The sequence below is a fragment of the Lactuca virosa genome, chromosome 2, assembly GCF_052849685.1.
Source record: "Lactuca virosa cultivar CGN04683 chromosome 2, Lactuca_virosa_CGN04683_v6, whole genome shotgun sequence".
Taxonomy (NCBI): Eukaryota; Viridiplantae; Streptophyta; class Magnoliopsida; order Asterales; family Asteraceae; genus Lactuca; species Lactuca virosa.
In genome coordinates, this window is record NC_136427.1 from 274,359,419 (window position 1) to 274,377,997 (window position 18,579).

An 18,579-nucleotide genomic window follows, 5' to 3' on the forward strand; every position below is an offset into this window, starting at 1 on the left:
GTAATGAAATGTATTGAGCTATTAATTCCACCGTCCATTTTTCTTTTTTATTTTGTGGGCTTATCAATTTATTTAGTGGGTTGTTATTTGGATTTGGAATTAGAATTTTGACTTTTTATTAAGCCTATTAATTGCACTTTGTGTACCATATATATATATATATATATATATATATATATATATATATATATATATATATATATATATATATATATATATATAATACTTATGGGAAGAAAATGAGGGGTATCATTTGCTACCTTTACCAACATTCATTTGCTTATCTTTACCAATATATTAGTTTAGCGTGTGGTTAACATGTTTTTTTATAACTAATGTAACCTTTATAACGTTATTTGCAACTATTTAACTATGTTCACATTTAAGTTATATGTTTAAAAACAACTTGAACTTAATTTGGTCACTTCTAAAAAAATAAAAAGTTTTTCCATTGTTATTATTTACACCTAAGTCACTTCTTTTTTACACCCAAGATCTGAATATTTGTAACATGTGGCCTAAAAAACACGTTTAATACGACAAATCAACGAAGTCCTCTTAAATTATATATGATAACTACAATCATTAAGATACCATCTATATGAGTTTTCTTCATTAATTTAGTAGATATAAAAAGAATTTTTTTTAGAAAAGTCCTTAAACTTTAACATCCAAGAAGTGAAGTAACGTTAGCGACTTAGCCTTAACCGAGAACAAGTTTTTTTTTTTTTTTTTCTTTTTGCAAGTGTTAACTGGTTTTTTGGACTAAATTGTAAAAAAAAATTAGAGATGAATTTTGCGTTAATAGAGCCAAACTTTAGGGAGTTTATTGCAGATTTTCCTATTTTTTTAACCGAAATTGTAAAACCAAACCAAAAATGGTCGTATTTTACTTGGAATAAGAATGTTACAACAATCAATATATCATTTAAACATTGATTTATTAAACACATTGATTATTATTATTATTATTATTATTATTATAAGTTTATAACTTCATTTTATTTCTATTTATGTATAAAATCCCAACTCTCCCTCATTTAGAATAAACAAAATGAAATGAGACATCTAACAAACTCAATGGTCCCAAGTCTCCGAAGTCTCTCACTCTCTATCAAACTCAATGGTCCCTCTAATAAACGATGACCCTAATAATCAACAACCCATTTGGATACATATCATGCACATTCATAACTTATTTGTCACGTCACCTTAACTTCATATTAAATGTGGCTGTTTGTGACCACCACAATTCAAATAAAAAAATATCTGATAAAATTAACTTCCAAAGATAAAAGACAAAAATGGATAATGAAACTCAAAAGATGCCACACCAAAACTACAAGGAACGAGGTAAAATAAGATTTTTGATAGAGTTTAGGATTAAAATTAAATTTTAAGTCCACTAATACCTTAGTTTTGATTAAGGTTATGGCCTTTGAAATATGAAGTGATTTTTTTTTTTTTTAGATAAACAAAAACGTTTGACGATGTATAAAAAAAACGTAATCCTAAAAGTATGGTTGATTTGGACATTAAAATGTTGTTGTAATGAGATTGGCATGTTTTATCATGTTGTCGACAAGACTTCGCTCAAAACACATTAAATTTTAAAATGATTATAAACGATTTTTTTTTTGTTTTTGTGTATGTGTGTGAGACGATATGTATCTCTTAATGCATAAATTATACATAAAAGACAAAATTGCAAAAAGGTCCATGTGGTATGCATTTTTTTTGGGGTTTTAGTCAAAACCACGACTTTTTTGGATTGGTGGTCATTTTGAGCTAGTTTCTTTGCGTTTTTTGTCCCTCTGAATAGTGAAATGACTGTAATACCATTGGGGTATTTATTTTCCATTTTTAAATTCACTTTTTTTAATTTAATAATTATTTATTCATTTTAATTATTAAAAAAATGAGAGGGCCCACCTCTCTCTCAACAACGTCCACCCCCTCCTCCTTCATTAACGACCAAGAACTCCCCACCAGAGGTGGAGTCGTTTTTCCGGTCACCAAGACATTTGGGCTTACCTACAGCCACCGCCCGATACCACCTATTCTGACCATCCTCACAGTCGCACTCCACCACCATCCATTGTTGTTGCTGTTCCCCTTCCTTATCGTCAATCCGAGCCGGACTCCAAAAACGGAGGTAGCAAAGCCGTCGGAGGCAGCTCACCACCCCACTACACCGACTGCTTTCCCTTTTTACTCTCGTTGTGCACTGTCGGACGGGAATCCAACTCCCTTTTCTATTCATACGATCTGGAACCCAACGAATAGGAATCCAACTCCCTTTTCTATTCAAAACACTTCAAAAATCACTAAATTACATTCATATCTTTTGATTTTTGGGTTCTTTGTTGTTCTTAGAAATTTACAGCTTCTTATTATTCAGATCAATGGAAGATTATAACTGATCATTCATCTGTAGATTGAGCATAATATCATCTCTTGTTAAACAGAACACCTTGATTGACATAAATGCAGATCTTTAAACGAGGCACGCAAGGTGTTCGATGAAATGCCAACAAGAGATGTCGTCTCCTGGACTTCCATGATCTCTGCTTATGGCATGACTGGAGATGGTGAAAATGCTATTACGCTATTACAACCTTTTCAAATATGCAAAATTCCGGAATCGCCCGTGATTCCATTTCCTTCGTTCCAGCTCTGTCAACCTCCAACCATGAGGAATTACTAAACCAAAGAAAACATTCCTTCTACTTCTGGATTAAGGTTTCGTTTCAAATCTGGGACTAAGAACAAGTCCCCTTCTCCATATTTGTTTCAGGTTTGGAACATTGAGTGTATGTGTGTGTTGTGTTTTGATGAACACGGCCACTGCGTGAAATAAATGTACGTTTTTTTACAGACAAATAATTGTGTGGGTTAGTGAGAGAGAGAGAGAGATAGATAGGTGGGCCCTCTTATTTTTTTAATAACTAAAATGAATAAATAATTATTAAATTAAAACAATGAATTTAAAAATGGAAAATAAATACCCCAAGGGTATTATAGTCATTTAACTATTCAGAGGGACAAAAAACGCAACGAAACTAGCTCAAAATGATCACGAATCCAAAAAAGTCGTGGTTTGAACTAAAATCTCAAAAAAATGCGTACCACAGGGACCATTTTTGCAATTTTGTCTACATAAAATCAACTAATGTACGCATGAAATACCATTTAGATGACTACGGAAAATATAATGTTTATTGATGCTTTTAATGCAAGTAAAATTATTTTGTGCTTCTTTTTAACTTGAGTAAATTACACGAATGGTCCCTATGGTTTAGAGTAATTTGCATGTTTGGTCCCTAACTTATTTTTTAACTCAGAAGGTCCTTACTGTTTGTTTTTGTTACGTGTTTGGTCTCTATCTTACCTAAAAAGACTATTTTGCCCTTGTTTTTTTAATTTATTTAAATAAACATACTCCAACCCCACCCCCTCACCTCATCTTACCTACCCCACTATTTTTCATTTTTTAAATAATAGTCTTTTTAGGTAAGGCAGAGACCAAATGCGTAACAAAAACAAATAGTAGGGACCAAACGCGTAACAACAACAAACAGTAGGCACCAAGCGTGTAACAAAAACAAACAGTAAGGACCTTCCGAGTTAAAAAATAAATTAGGGACCAGAAGCGCAAATTACCCCAAACTATAGGGATCATTCGTATAATTTACTCTTTTAACTTCTTAAAAGATTGTAATCGTTTGGAGATAGACATATATTTAAATGATAGTATATGTGTATTGCGTTTGTTTCATTGTAAAGGTTCGCATACATGTTATAAGCATAATGGATTAATCATTCATTCATTTGTATGTATGTAATTTTCTTGTTTGACATTCTAAATCTTTTGGAACTATTATGATATAAATAAAACCTTAAATCCTTGGATTTAAAGATGGGTAAACTAGACACTGACAAATTTTTTAGTCAAATTTTGTTTTTTTTTTTAAATTCATTACATATGTTTATTTCTGATAATATTCATTACTATTTTGCCCTTGTTTTTTTAATTTATTTAAATAAACACACTCCAACCCCACCCCCTCACCTCATCTTACCTACCCCACCATTTTTCCTTATTTAAATAATAGTTTTTTTAGGTAAGGCAGAGACCAAATGCGTAACAAAAACAAATAGTAGGGACCAAACGCGTAACAACAACAAACAGTAGGCACCAAGCGTGTAACAAAAACAAACAGTAAGGACCTTCCGAGTTAAAAAATAAATTAGGGACCAGAAGCGCAAATTACCCAAACTATAGGGATCATTCGTATAATTTACTCTTTTAACTTCTTAAAAGATTGTAATCGTTTGGAGATAGGCATATATTTAAATGATAGTATATGTGTATTGCGTTTGTTTCATTGTAAAGGTTCGCATACATGTTATAAGCATAATGGATTAATCATTCATTCATTTGTATGTATGTAATTTTCTTGTTTGACATTCTAAATCTTTTGGAACTATTATGATATAAATAAAACCTTAAATCCTTGGATTTAAAGATGGGTAAACTAGACACTGGCAATTTTTTTAGTCAAATTTTGTTTTTTTTTAAAATTCATTACATATGTTTATTTCTGATAATTGATAGCCTAAAATGCAAAGACATAGTTATATGGGTGCTGATAATTGATAGCCTAAAATGCAAAGACTTAGTTATATGGGTGCAACGGTGAGCCTTTGCCCACCCCACACAAATTTAAAGTGAAATATATATTATATATACAATTTATATTTTTTGAATAAAAAACGATAAGGTTAGGAATTGTGAGATGATCCATCTCATTCAAAACTTAAATTTATAATGAAAGAAAAATAATTTACCTATTGAGACAAGTGGATTAAAGAATCGAGACAACAAATTTTCTGAATAAATCAAATTACATTTTAATCTTCACAATGAATCCTCGTTCGTCAGGTTTGTATATTAATATTTTTTTATTAACTCAAACGAACAATTTACTTTAAAATCATACAATGTTACATTTTATTACCATTTTAAGTATTTTGCAACTTGTTCATATTTTATAAATTATTTGGCCTACTCTAAACCAAAATCTTGGCTACGCCACTGCTAAAATGAAAGTGTATTTTTGATAAATGATTATTTTATTTAATAATCAAAAGATTTTGGTTATCAACTTGTATTAATCGTGTTTAAATGTTGATTTTGATTGCTTCTTGTTAAAAAGATTTATTTGGTTACAATTGGGTTTGTAAACTATGTATTGAATGCTTGTTGTTAAAACTTTATAAAGTATTATAATCGGATTTTCAGGTAAACGAAATAATAAACCATATTATTTTGATCACTGAACTTTAAAAGTAGATCTCGGTTATATTCACAATCTTCACTCATCACCGTTATTACAAAATTCCCATATACAGATAATGTAATCTTTACAAACTTTTAGTGATTTAATTCAATTTAGAACATTTCTCATTTGGGTCTAAAAATTGTTTTTTTACGTTGAGTTTTCAAATAGTGTCTCAACCATGGACATATACTTCTTTAGGGGTGAGTAAAACTGAATCCGAAAAATTTAAAAACCGACAAAACCGAAACCGAAAAACCAAAATCGAATCCAAACCGACAAAACCGAAACCAAGAAACCATGGGCATATACTTCTTTAATCTAGGTTGCTGAATTTGTTTTATTTTTTAAGTTATAAATATTTGCTGAAAAATGAGTTACAACCCAAGAACCCACGAGTTTAAACCCAAAACACATCAACCCATTGGTTGAACCAAGGTTGTCAATATCGGGATCCTACATAGGATCGTTTTTCGGTTTGCAAGATTGGGATTGTAAGATCGGGATCGGGATCCTAAGATCCCTCAAAGTAAAACATAATTTTAGTTTATAATTTTAAAACATGAAAAATATCTTAAACATTCAATTTTCTGTTTAAAAGCTAAAAATAGTACAAAACATTAGTCACAGCTAACAACATAAATGATAAACAATAAATTGGTAAAGAGAAAAAAAACATAAAATGGTAAATTTGTTTTTTTCATTAAAAAAAGGTAAGGTAAGATCGGATCTAGATCCTACGATCTTACGATATTACCTGCGATCCTATCCCAAATACGATTCGTATACGATCCAACTCTAGATCTAGATCGTACGATCCTATGGTCAAGATCGTGATTTTGACAACCTTGGGTTGAACCCAAAAACCGATGAAACAAACCCAAGAACTCAAAAACCGATGAAATTGACCCAAGAACCCAAAAATTGAAACCAACCGAAAACCGAACCCAACGAGTTCTAAAACACAGAAACTGAAATACACGGGTTAGGTTCGGTTATACCCTAAACTTGACCCAACCTAGCCCATGCTCGCCCCTATACTTCTTCCTCAATGTTGAATTATAGTTTGAATTGTTATTTGAACTCGTCTTAAGTGATAATGGTTGATGTTAGAGATGGATTTGTCGCTACGGTTTAGGCCTAAGACATTTATGGTTTAAGTTAGACAAAATACCCCTTATGTATCATTATTTATATGAGGTTTGATTAACCCTCATTATTAATCAAGCAAATCATTAGTGACATGATATCAAAGTTATAAGTTAAAACCTTACTATTGACAACAACCCATAACTGCCACCTCCGACGACCCTAGCATCTAGGGTTTAGGCACAAGACATTGGGGTATTTATAATAGGATCTTTTTCTAATTTGTATTATTCTTTTTGATCTCTCTCTCTATATATATAATAATAATAATAATAATAATAAGATTTATTGTATGATTGTAGAAATTTTTTGGACCGATAGACGATAAAATGAATATTTAAGTTTTTTGGTTATATGCTCTTAAAATGGAATAACATGCACCATATAATAATGGAAAAATGTCATATTAGCTCATCGAACTTGTCGTGTTTGTTTTAAAAGGTCACCCAACTTTTTTTTGATACATTAAGGTAATGAACTCTCGTTTAACCTCTTAAAAAGTCACTTAACCCACTATAACAGGTTTTAATCTCATTGTAGCCTCATCTCCTCCAACCTCCTCTCTGCAGTTATGCGTGTCCTCATTGCAGGTTATAAAATAGAAGAAAATGGATAACACTCCTAATCTAACCAAAGAACAATCTTCAGAAAATGCCCAACCTAATATTACTTTATGATTTGTTCATCAGGTTCAATCTGTAGTTAAAAGGTAGAATGGAAAAGTGTTCAAAGTTTCAATTCTAGGGTTTCCTTTAAGGGTCTTATCTTTGTCCAACAAAGTCCTCGTAATAAGAAGTTTGCAGCTCAAATTAGGGTTTGAGTTTAAACTCCGATTACAATTTTACAATTTCAATAGATTGTTGTTTTTATCTTTTTTGAGTCAATCTGTTTATTCTGAGGTTTGACAGATATAGCTTGTTCTCCCTGAGATATGTAGAGTGCAACAGATTTAGCTGTGAGTTCGAGTTGATGGTTTTGCTGCACTCTATCATTATTTTCAAGCAAACCCCAGTTATTGGTGAAGTAATTATGTGAAGAACAACAAGTAGCGAGCACCTCTCACTCGGTGTCGAATAGTACGAAATCCTGATTTTCTTCTTGAGTTTCTCTCTCATATTCAGATTCATCATATGAGTATTGTTGGGTCTAAAATTATGGTTTATACTTTGTTTTTCTAGACAACTGTATTTTTCTGTAGTGTAATATGTATTTGCGGCTGTGTTCACGGCCAGGTTGGTGTGTACGGCCGTAAACCCGTTCACGGACTTGAACCCGTGTACGGCCCATGTTTCCTATATATATATAGGTGTAAGGGGTGAGGAGTGGTAGAGGAGTGTACGACCAAGAGGAGCTTAAGTGTGTGTATTCTAAGGTGTGATAGAGAGAGAAAGTTAGAGAGAAGAAGAGAGTATTTGAGTGTGGGAATCTTGTAAGGAACTTCATTCTAATCAAATCATACAAGATTCATATTATTCTTATTCTCTTTCTCTTCTATTTTGATCTGGCATCATCCGTTTGATTGGGATTCCGCACCATCAAACGGATCTGATTGATACACAAGCAGATTTGAGACTTACAAGTATTAAAATAAACCCCAACATCACCGATGACTTTTTCACCATCATAAATAGCTACCACCGATTTATACATTCTGTTTTCCTTCAAAATCAATTTTCTTTAGTAAAATAGAAGGAAAAGGAAAAAGAAAAATTACCATAATCCTCGGAGATAATTTCTCTCTATCTCTTTTCCCCTTCGTCTTCTTTGATTTGTTCTTGTTTTTCAATGTACAGAGTCATATACATACAAATCAATAATCAATCATCAAGTTTTCCGTTTGATTGAGCTGAAAATGAAAAGAACTAGTTGACCTGATCAAGAAGGGTAGATATAGTGAGTATACTTCAATGGAGGTGGTGGCGCAGTTGATGGTCAAATAGTGGTAAAGACACACATTTTACAGCCTTACCCGATATCAGGTCACATAATGATATTTTAAAACATGAAAACGAGAGTTCATTCCCTTAATGCACAAAAAAAATGTTGGGTGACATTTTAAAACACGACAAATTTGATGGATTAATATGACATTTGCCCTATAATAATATAAGTCTTATTGTAATTATTTTAGTCAATTAAACTAGATTTAAAAAATAAAAATTTTGAATTTTACTAATAACTAATTTTCTTAATTTAAAAAATTCGATTATTAAAAGTCTATTCTCAAAGAATACTAGTATATTTTTTCAAAATGATTATCTATTAATCATGCATACACAATATTAGTAAATGGATACTGTGTGTTCATCTTATCATTATTACCCAAAGTATATGATTGATTTTAGCGAATTTTCTACATGTAATCATTCTTATCGATTTTAAAAATATGAAAAGAACAATCGTATAGAATGAATATAAATTACATTACGTGGGAATGAAATAGAAAGGGATAATGTTTAAGAATATACATCAAACTATATTATGTTAGAATGAAAAAAAATTATGTTAATAACGTTATCAATAGAATAAAATACATAATGACAAGTTTACACACATTCTAATAAGAATCACATGATCAAAATAATAAAAAAAGAAGAGAGAAGGAGAAACCAATATCATTATTTGAGAATGTATATCAAACTACACATTTTGTGAGAATAAAAAAGAAACAAATGATGGTCTTACGGTAATAACTAACTTCAATATCAAAAGAATTAACCGTAGTTCCCTTATATAAAAAATAAAAAACTTTAATATTGGACTTTGGAATAATTATTGAATGTTGTACGATGGTTGTCTCATAAGGCCTTCCGGTATACCGAACACGAGAGCCTTCGTGGTTGACGTGACAACTAGAGTGGTTCGTGCACGCCACTCCTATACACCGTTATCCTTCATCGTCGTTGTCAGTTGTGGTGAGGAGGACGAAAGATAATGCCCAAGAATAACAAAAGAGACAGAAGGACATTATTTTGACCTTTGACAATTGACTTTGATGTTAGATATTTTAGTGCATTCATTTTTATTCATTGTAAGTTTCACATTCAATGTGAAACCAATATCTAACAAATTTTATTTATTGTTTGTTCAATACTTTTATACATATAGGTTAACTTAAAAATATTTTTGCAATTATTTTACTTTTATGTTTAGAGTCCTTAAACAATTTTTTTTGTGTGTTTTTATTTAAAATCGAGACTAACCTTTTAAAAAGAAATTCAATAACTTCGACCATTGAAAAAATCAAATTCTCTCGGATATATAAAAATCAAATCAAATCATAGATATTTGGTCAAAGAAAAGATCAAAATGCAAATAAAAAGTCTATCCATCAATTTTCTTCATAATAAATTTATAGTTTCTTAACTTTTCTTATTTTAGATTATCCCATCGAGTTTATTCAATAAAAGAGTTTATATTTTGTATATTTTTATCTGTTTTATACTTATTTATTTTATATAAACTTAATTCTTATCTATTCATGATTATTTCATTGAAGTCATTATAGGAAACCCCATTGAGTTTATTTAATAAAAGACTCTATATTTTGTCATTTTTCTTTTTTCCTTCTAAAACTATTTTTTATCAAAATAAATCAATTTTTTATTTATTCTTTGTTATTTTATTAATGGAGTGATTACCAATAAGTTACTATATACCCCCTAACTCATGTGCCTATTAAGCATCAACATATCACCTTCATATTAAAATCATGGTTAAACTTGCACATGAATATGCAAATGAAGGATCTTGGGCCTCTCAGCTATTTTTTCGGTGTCACTGTTTCCTACTATGCAAGTTTATTGTTTTTATGTCAAAAGAAACATATTATGGAAGTATTGGATGTCATGTTGAAAACCTGCTCCCACTCTCATCGATACAAATGAAAAGTTAGTACCGATAATGAACAATCATACTCCAACCACACTCTATATCGTAGCTTTGCTGGATCGCTTCAATACCTCAAATTCACATGGCCAGATATATCATATGTAGTTCAATGTATATGTTTCCACATGCATTCACATCGTGACTCCCATACCGTTGCTAAAGTGTGTAATACATTATACTCAAATCCATCTTTATTATAATCTTACATTTTATAATACTTTTTCCACATGTATTACTGCATATACCTGACGTTGACTAGGTCAACTGTCCCGACTTAGAATCATAATCTTTTTTCCACTTGTTGGATTAAAAACCTTATATTTTAACTTTAAACCGGTTATAATAATTTAACTAGTTTTCACTTTATAATCTTATGAGTAAATTACACGAATGGTCCCTATGGTTTAGGGTAATTTGCGCGTTTGGTCCCTAACTTATTTTTTTAACTCGGAAGGTCCCTACTGTTTGTTTTTGTTACGCGTTTGGTCCCTGTCTTACCTACAAAAACTATTTTGCCCTTGATTTTTTAATTTATTTAAATAAACACACCCCAACCCCACCCCCGTCACCTTACCTTACCTACCCCATCATTTTTCCCTATTTAAATAATAGTCTTTTTTGGTAACACAGGGACCAAGCGCGTAACAAAAACAAACAATATGGACTTTCCGAGTTAAAAAAATAAATTAAGGACCAAGCACGCAAATTACGCCAAACCATAGGGACCATTCGTGTAATTTACTCTAATCTTATTTTCTAACTTTTTTTTTTAATATTCATATTTGTGCATTTAAGGTTGTAAAGAAAACATGTAAAAATTACTCTTTTACATATTCTGAATTATGTATGTTTTTGTAATATTTTCTTGTTTTTATAAATATATTAAAAACAATTTCTATAATTTCTTTTATGGATTTAAGATTGTGAAAACATGTAAAAGTTTTTTTTTCATAAAATTTTAAAATAAAAATAATAATAATAAGTTGTAAAAATACTTTGTAAAAAAAACAGCAATTTTATGAAGAATTATTTCATAAAACAAATCTATATAACTAATATGTAAAAATGTTATTAAAAAAAATAATATAAAATTATAAAAATAGATGATACAAATTTATAACACGAATTTGAACCAAATTAATAATAAAAATTAAAATTTGAGCATAAATTATAATAAACGCGTGACAGGACCAAATTATGATACTTTCATGATTAATTTACTTTCATAATATAATAAAATATCTAAACCGATATTTTACAAACCTTTGAAAAAGTATGAGGCAGGGCTTTGCCGACGACTAAAGAGAGTTTTTAACCAAAATGAGGTTATTGAAAAAAATATTTAGTATAGTATTAAAATTATTTACCAAACTAGTGTTTTTCTTATTTTTTTTTATTTTTCAATATTTCTTATTTTTTTTCTATTTATTAAAAAATCAGCTTTTCTACTTTTTTTTAATTCAGTTTTTTTTTTTACTATTTATTGTTTTTAAATATTTTTTTTTATTTTTGTTTAAGTTTTTTTTATTAAATTTTATATACTTTTATTTACTATACATTTAACATAAATATCTAACATACAAAAGAGCTTTATTATTTTGGTTCGTTATATGCCTATTTGATTAATTTTTTTCTACCGTTTATATAGTGATTACGAGTTTACTTTAATTTTCTTACCATTTATTTATATATATATTTTAAAAACTTAACCCTTTACAAAAAGAAGTTTTTTCTCATGTCTTTATTTATACAACCTTTGCATGCTTTTTAATTGAGTTTCTTTACATTGAAAATAAAATATAAAAAGCAAAAGTAATAGTTGTGTTATAAAATTTTGTCCGTATATTTTTTTTTACAATTTTGTTTTCACGTGTTTTGAAATAATAGTTTTTATTGATTTGGAAATTTGTTTTCTAAATATTTTTTACATATTTCGTTTTATGCATGTATTTTATGATTTCTTTCGTTTTACAAATTAGATTTTTTTAAAATTTGTTTTCTATGTTTTTACATATTTGTTTTTATGTAAAGACAAAAAATATGTAAACTTTTGCTTTTTATATTTTATAATGTAAAGACACTCAATTAAAAAGCATGCAAATGTTGTATAAATAAAGACATGAGAAAAAACTTGAATTTGTAAAAGGGTTAAGTTTTTAAAATATATGTATAAATAAATGGTAAGAAAATTAAAGTAAACTCGTAATCATTATATAAACGGTAGAAAAAAAATTAATCAAATAGGCATGTAATGAACCAAAATAATAAAGCTCTTTTGTATGTTAGATATTTATGTTAAATGCATAGTAAATAATAATAATAATAATAATAATAATAAACTGATATTTAAAATAAATAGTAAAAAAACTGAAATAAAAAAAAAAGAAAAAAAGCTGATATTTTAAATAAATAGAAAAACAATAAGAAATATGAAAAATAAAAAAAATGAAGAAAAACACTAGTTTGGTAAATATTTTTCAAACTATACTAGATTGATAAATATTTTTTTCAATAACCCTATTTTGGTTAAAAACTCCCACTAAAGAACTAGAGTTTATATTTATAGTTATGGTCCTTGTAATTTATAACTTTTATCAAGTTTAGTTTGAGGGTAATAAAGTCTTTTTCCACTGTTAGTAACAAAGCTTAACTAAGGGTAACGGATCCAAGGACCACCGTTGTTACCAAAACCATCCACAATTCCACATGGACCATCCATGACAAAAAGTCATCAATAGTAGGACCAAATATGAGATTTTGGCCAAACCAAAGGGATCGAAACCGTATTTTACTCCGATTTGTATGTTGAAAACGTGAAATGCTGAAAACTGGAGGGTGAAGGTCAAGGACTCAAGGATACACTACACACTACACTACACAGATTTGTCAAAACTCAAAAGAGAGCCATGACAAAGCCGGCAAGTTGGAAGTGGTCCGAATCCCAGATAAATTATTAATACTCTTTCTATTTCTAACTATTTCGACCTGAAATATTGTTCCCCTATGCACGTTCAAGCACGCAGCTGCTGCTTCTTGCCGGAGAATGACCGGATGGAAACTTTTCGCCGCCGCCGTAGCTATTGTTGCTTTGCTGCATTTCCCGGAATTGGTACAGTGTCAAGTGGTTGGCGACGAATTCGCCGGTCAGATCAACGACACTGCGTTCCTCCCGTTCATTACCCAGGCAGTATATAGCAGTCTCTCCAACGCCACTTCTACTATTCTTAATAGCGATGTTGGAAATCGATCCTCCTTCTGCGTTAAGGATCGGTAAGCAAACTCTGTTCATTTGCATAGAAACAAGATGTAATCGAATTGGAGCAAGCGTAAGAGATTTGGATTATTTGGTAAAACGGATAGTTGACTAAACTTTTTGTTCAGTTTTAGTTTTTGGGAAAAGGGAAACAAAAACTGTAGCGACGATGTAATTTTCTAGATGTCAAAGACGAAAATTTTGCAACTATACAAAATCATTTTGATGTTCGATTTGCAACAAACTTGACAATCGATTTGCAATTGAATTTAGAAAGTTAAAGCAGAGCTCTATTTGAATGAAAAGTCAAATCAAGATTTTCATTGGGTGAATTTGATTCGATTGTCTACTTTTTATGTTGTTAACAGAGAAGTCGAGTGGAATCGAGCTTTCAACTATTCTTCTAATTTGGACTTCTTGACTGCTTGCATTCAGAGAACCAACGGTATGATTCTAGTCTCTTACAAATCACCTGCCCTAATTTCGCTTCTCTTTCCTTGATTAGGTGTTCCAAAAATTCCTTCGCATATTAATTCTAGTTTCTAACAGTTGAATTCTATTTGGGATTCCGATCATCCAACAGGAGATGTTACACAACGCATATGCACAGCAGCAGAGTTAAAATTCTACTTTGGAGGGTTCTTTTCTGGTAGCAGTTATATGAAGCCTAACAGGAACTGTAATCTAACCTCCATGATTTCTGGCTGCGAGCCAGGATGGGCATGTGCCACGTCATCCAGCGAGGATGTTGACATGGAAGATTCTCAGAATATTCCTGCTAGAACTCTCAACTGTCAGCCTTGTTGTGAGGGTTTCTTCTGCCCCAATGGTCTTACTTGCATGATCCGTAAGTATTATTACTATTTGGAACCCTAACCCTTGAATATTCAAAGACACTATCTTTACTAATTCATGAATCTTGTTTTATTTTTATTACAGCTTGCCCATTGGGTTCACATTGCCCAACTGCAACCCTTGACAGAGCTAGTGGCATATGTACACCGTAAGTTTGAGTCCCTTCTTCTGTATTCATGTTTGTTACACTAGTTGGCATTTGGTTGAGAGAAACTTTATTACTTTTTACATGCAGATATTCTTACCAACTGCCACCTGGACAGCCAAATCATACCTGTGGTGGAGCCAATATATGGGCAGATATTCGCAGCAGTAGTGAGATGTTCTGTTCATCAGGCTCATATTGTCCATCAACTACACAAGAAATACCTTGCAGCAGCGGGTATTCATTCATTTATGTCCCTAAAAAACCAAAACATTTTCTTGCCAAATGCTCATATCCATGTCGCTTGCAATTTCAGGCATTACTGTTCAACAGGCTCTACCTCTGAAAAACGTAAGGCCCCTTTTTCTCTCTCTTTATTCCCCTTTGGTGATGTTGTCTGGATATATATATATATATATATATATATATATATATATATATATTGAGATCATGAGTAAATGTGTAAAAAGTTAGAACTTAATGGGGAAAGCATCTGACTTGTGACCCTTATTGTCTCTACTTGCAGCATGCTTCAAGTTGACTTCATGTGATGGCAACAGTTCCCACCAAAATATTCATGCATATGGAGCGATGCTTATAGTAAGCTAAGCTTAGTCGGTTTTTGCATAAATCCTATATTTTAAGAAATGGTAAAAAATAAACATGTAAAGTTTTATTGTTTTTGTGTATCTACTAGGCTGCAATATTTACTATTCTGCTCATCATCTACAACTGCTCTGACCAAATACTTAGCACCCGAGAGAGAAGGCATGCTAAAACCAGGGAAGCAGCTTCAAGACGTGCAAAAGAGAAAGTGAAGGCACACGAAAGATGGAAAATGGCTAGAGAAGCTGCTAAGAAGCATGCAGCTCAAATCTCTCGTACATTTTCTCGTAAAAAGGCTGCTCCACAAACTGAGGAACTCTCCATATTACATCATGGTAGAGATGAAATCGATGATGATCAAACTACTTCAAATGTGTCCAATGAAAACAGATTGGAGCTAAGCAGTCAAACATTTGATAGACAAGTAATGGATAAGGATCTTTACAGTTATGAAGGTTTGAGCCGGAGCACAGAGAGTAAAGCCACAAATGGTAAAAAGAAAATGCAAAAAGAAAAAGAAAAGGAAAAAGGAATTCATACCCATAGCCAAATCTTTAACTATGCGTATGGTCAGATTGAGAAAGAGAAAGCCATGCAAGAGAATCAAAACCTGACTTTTTCTGGAGTAATCTCAATGGCTGTTAACACTGAGGTGAGAAAAAGACCTAAAATTGAGATTGCTTTCAAGGATCTTACTCTAACTTTAAAAGGGAAAGGGAAGCATCTGTTGAGATGTGTGACTGGAAAAATCATGCCTGGAAGAATCACAGCTGTGATGGGCCCATCTGGGGCAGGGAAGACAACTTTTCTTAATGCAATAGCAGGAAAAGCACATGGATGTAGTATAAGCGGTTCCATTTCTGTAAATGGGAAACCGGATTCAATCCATTCATATAAAAAAATCATTGGATTTGTCCCACAAGATGACATTGTCCATGGGAATCTGACTGTGGAGGAGAATCTCTGGTTCAGTGCAAAATGCAGGTATGAAAGTAAAAGAGTAAAAGAGTAAAAGTATGTATATGTTGATGGTTGGTATTTTTGTTTGTAGGTTGCCAGCAAAGATGCTTAAGCAAGATAGGGTTTTGGTTGTTGAGAGAGTTATAGAGTCGTTAGGTTTGCAAGCAGTGAGAAGCTCTTTGGTTGGAACTGTAGAGAAGCGTGGGATTTCTGGAGGACAGAGGAAAAGAGTAAATGTTGGTTTGGAAATGGTAATGGAACCTTCTGTTTTGATTTTAGATGAACCGACTTCTGGTTTAGATAGTTCGTCTTCTCAGTTGCTTCTTAGAGCTCTCAGAAGGGAGACTATTGAAGGGGTGAATGTTAGCATGGTTGTTCACCAACCAAGGTAAGTAAGTAATAAATAGTTTGATTCAGTGAATTAAATTTAAAAGTTTGAATTAATAATAAATGGTTTGGTTTGGTTGCAGCTACTCTTTGTTCCAGACGTTTGACGACTTAATACTTTTAGCAAAAGGCGGACTTACTGTTTACCATGGACCAGTAAGAAAAGTTGAAGAATACTTTTCAGGGATCGGGATCAAGGTTCCAGATCGCGTTAATCCTCCAGATTATTTCATAGATGTTCTAGAAGGAATGGTGAAACCAAGCACAAGTTCGGGTGTAGTAACTCATGAACAGCTTCCAGTTAGATGGATGCTTCATAAGGGTTACCCTGTGCCCCCTGACATGCGTAGAAACTCTGCTATGTTTCCAGGTAATAATGATGTTGGAAGTGCCACAGAGGAACATTCCTTTGCTGGTGAGATTTGGCAGGATGTAAAGACAAATGTGGAGGTTAGAAGAGACGTTTTACGCCATAATTTCTTGCCAACTAAGGATTTGTCAAACCGCACCACTCCTGGAATTTTCATCCAGTATCGATACTTTCTCGGAAGGTAATAAAATAAGATAATTTGTCTTTAATAAAATTAGAATTTTCTTTTACATTACATAATTTTGAATGAATGTTTAGGGTTGCTAAGCAGCGGTTACGGGAATCTAAGCTACAATTAATAGACTATTTAATCTTATTACTTGCTGGAGCATGCTTGGGTTCGATTATTAAATCAAAAGAAGAGACTTTCGGGGCACCTGGATACACTTACTCCATTATTGCAGTATGTAAGTATCACTGGTCACTGTTATTACTACTGTTACTGATACTGATAAAGCTGTTTGTTATGTTATGTTATGTTATGGCAGCTTTGTTATGTAAAGTTGCGGCGTTGAGAACATTTTCATTGGATAAGTTACAGTATTGGAGAGAGCGTGCATCTGGGATTAGTAGTCTGGCTCATTTTCTAGCTAAAGATACAATCGACCATTTCAGTACAGTGATAAAGCCAGCGGTTTATCTGTCCATGTTCTATTTCTTCAGCTACCCGAGATCTTCTTTTGCAGAAAACTACACTGTTTTGGTGTGTCTTGTGTACTGTGTGACTGGCATTGCCTACATGTTGGCTATATTTCTTGATCCTGGTCCATCACAGCTGGTGGGTAACAAATCAAAATATTAATTACCATTTTGCATTAAATAAGCATTTAATTTACAAAGTTTAAGAAACTCTTTATGGGTTATGCAGTTTGCGGTGCTCCTTCCTGTAGTTTTGACTCTTGTGTCAACACAGACAGAAAATAGCGACTTCTTGAAGAATGTGTCAAAGCTGTGTTACCCTAAGTGGGCCCTTGAAGCATTTGTAATTGCGAATGCAAACAGGTAATGATGGTTTAAAATATTTTTGTGTTGTAGAAAATAAGGCGTTGGTTTGAAAATTGAGCTTTTTGATCAAACAGGTATTCTGGGGTGTGGCTGATAACGCGTTGTGGGGCACTTTTAAGATTCGGGTACAGTGTACATGATTGGGGTCTCTGTATATTCGTCCTTATCATGATTGGTGTTCTTAGCCGTATTTCCGCCTTCTTTGGCATGCTCATTGTTCATAAGAATTAAGACCTCTCAAATCTCAATGTTTCATGTTTGCTTTGCAGCATATAAGAGAGATGTGATATGAAATGAATGTCGTATTAGTGAGATATAGTTAGTTAGTTAGTTATATTAGGTTATACTTGTAGTATACCATACCAGGAGGAGTAGAAAACTTCATTTTTTGAGTTTCATTCATTTTCATTTTCATTTTCATTTTCATTTTCATTTTCATTTGTTTGTGTGAAAACTGAAAAGCAAACCAACCGGTTTTTGCTTTTCCCATCCCATTCCCACTCCCATGTAATAATAATATCTCCATAAAACTGCCTAGTGAATCAGCTAGTAAATGATTATTTCTTCCAAACCTTATTATTCATTGTAATATATATATATATATCATTTGTAACAC

The 18,579-nt window shown here is 31.9% G+C and overlaps 1 protein-coding gene across 1 annotated transcript; it reads left to right on the plus strand.

Annotated features, from left to right (window-relative positions):
• Nucleotides 1-13,226: 13,226 nt before the first annotated feature.
• Nucleotides 13,227-18,534, plus strand: ABCG24 (P-loop containing nucleoside triphosphate hydrolases superfamily protein). Its single transcript, XM_079080564.1, has 14 exons — nt 13,227-13,652; nt 14,004-14,080; nt 14,219-14,482; nt 14,575-14,638; nt 14,726-14,872; nt 14,952-14,986; nt 15,162-15,235; nt 15,333-16,225; nt 16,293-16,589; nt 16,672-17,139; nt 17,217-17,365; nt 17,447-17,736; nt 17,827-17,960; nt 18,038-18,534. The coding sequence occupies exons 1-14, from the start codon at nt 13,426-13,428 to the stop codon at nt 18,192-18,194; spliced, it is 3,276 nt and encodes a 1,091-aa protein (XP_078936690.1). The 5' UTR covers nt 13,227-13,425; the 3' UTR covers nt 18,195-18,534.
• The last annotated feature ends 45 nt before the right edge of the window (nt 18,535-18,579 follow it).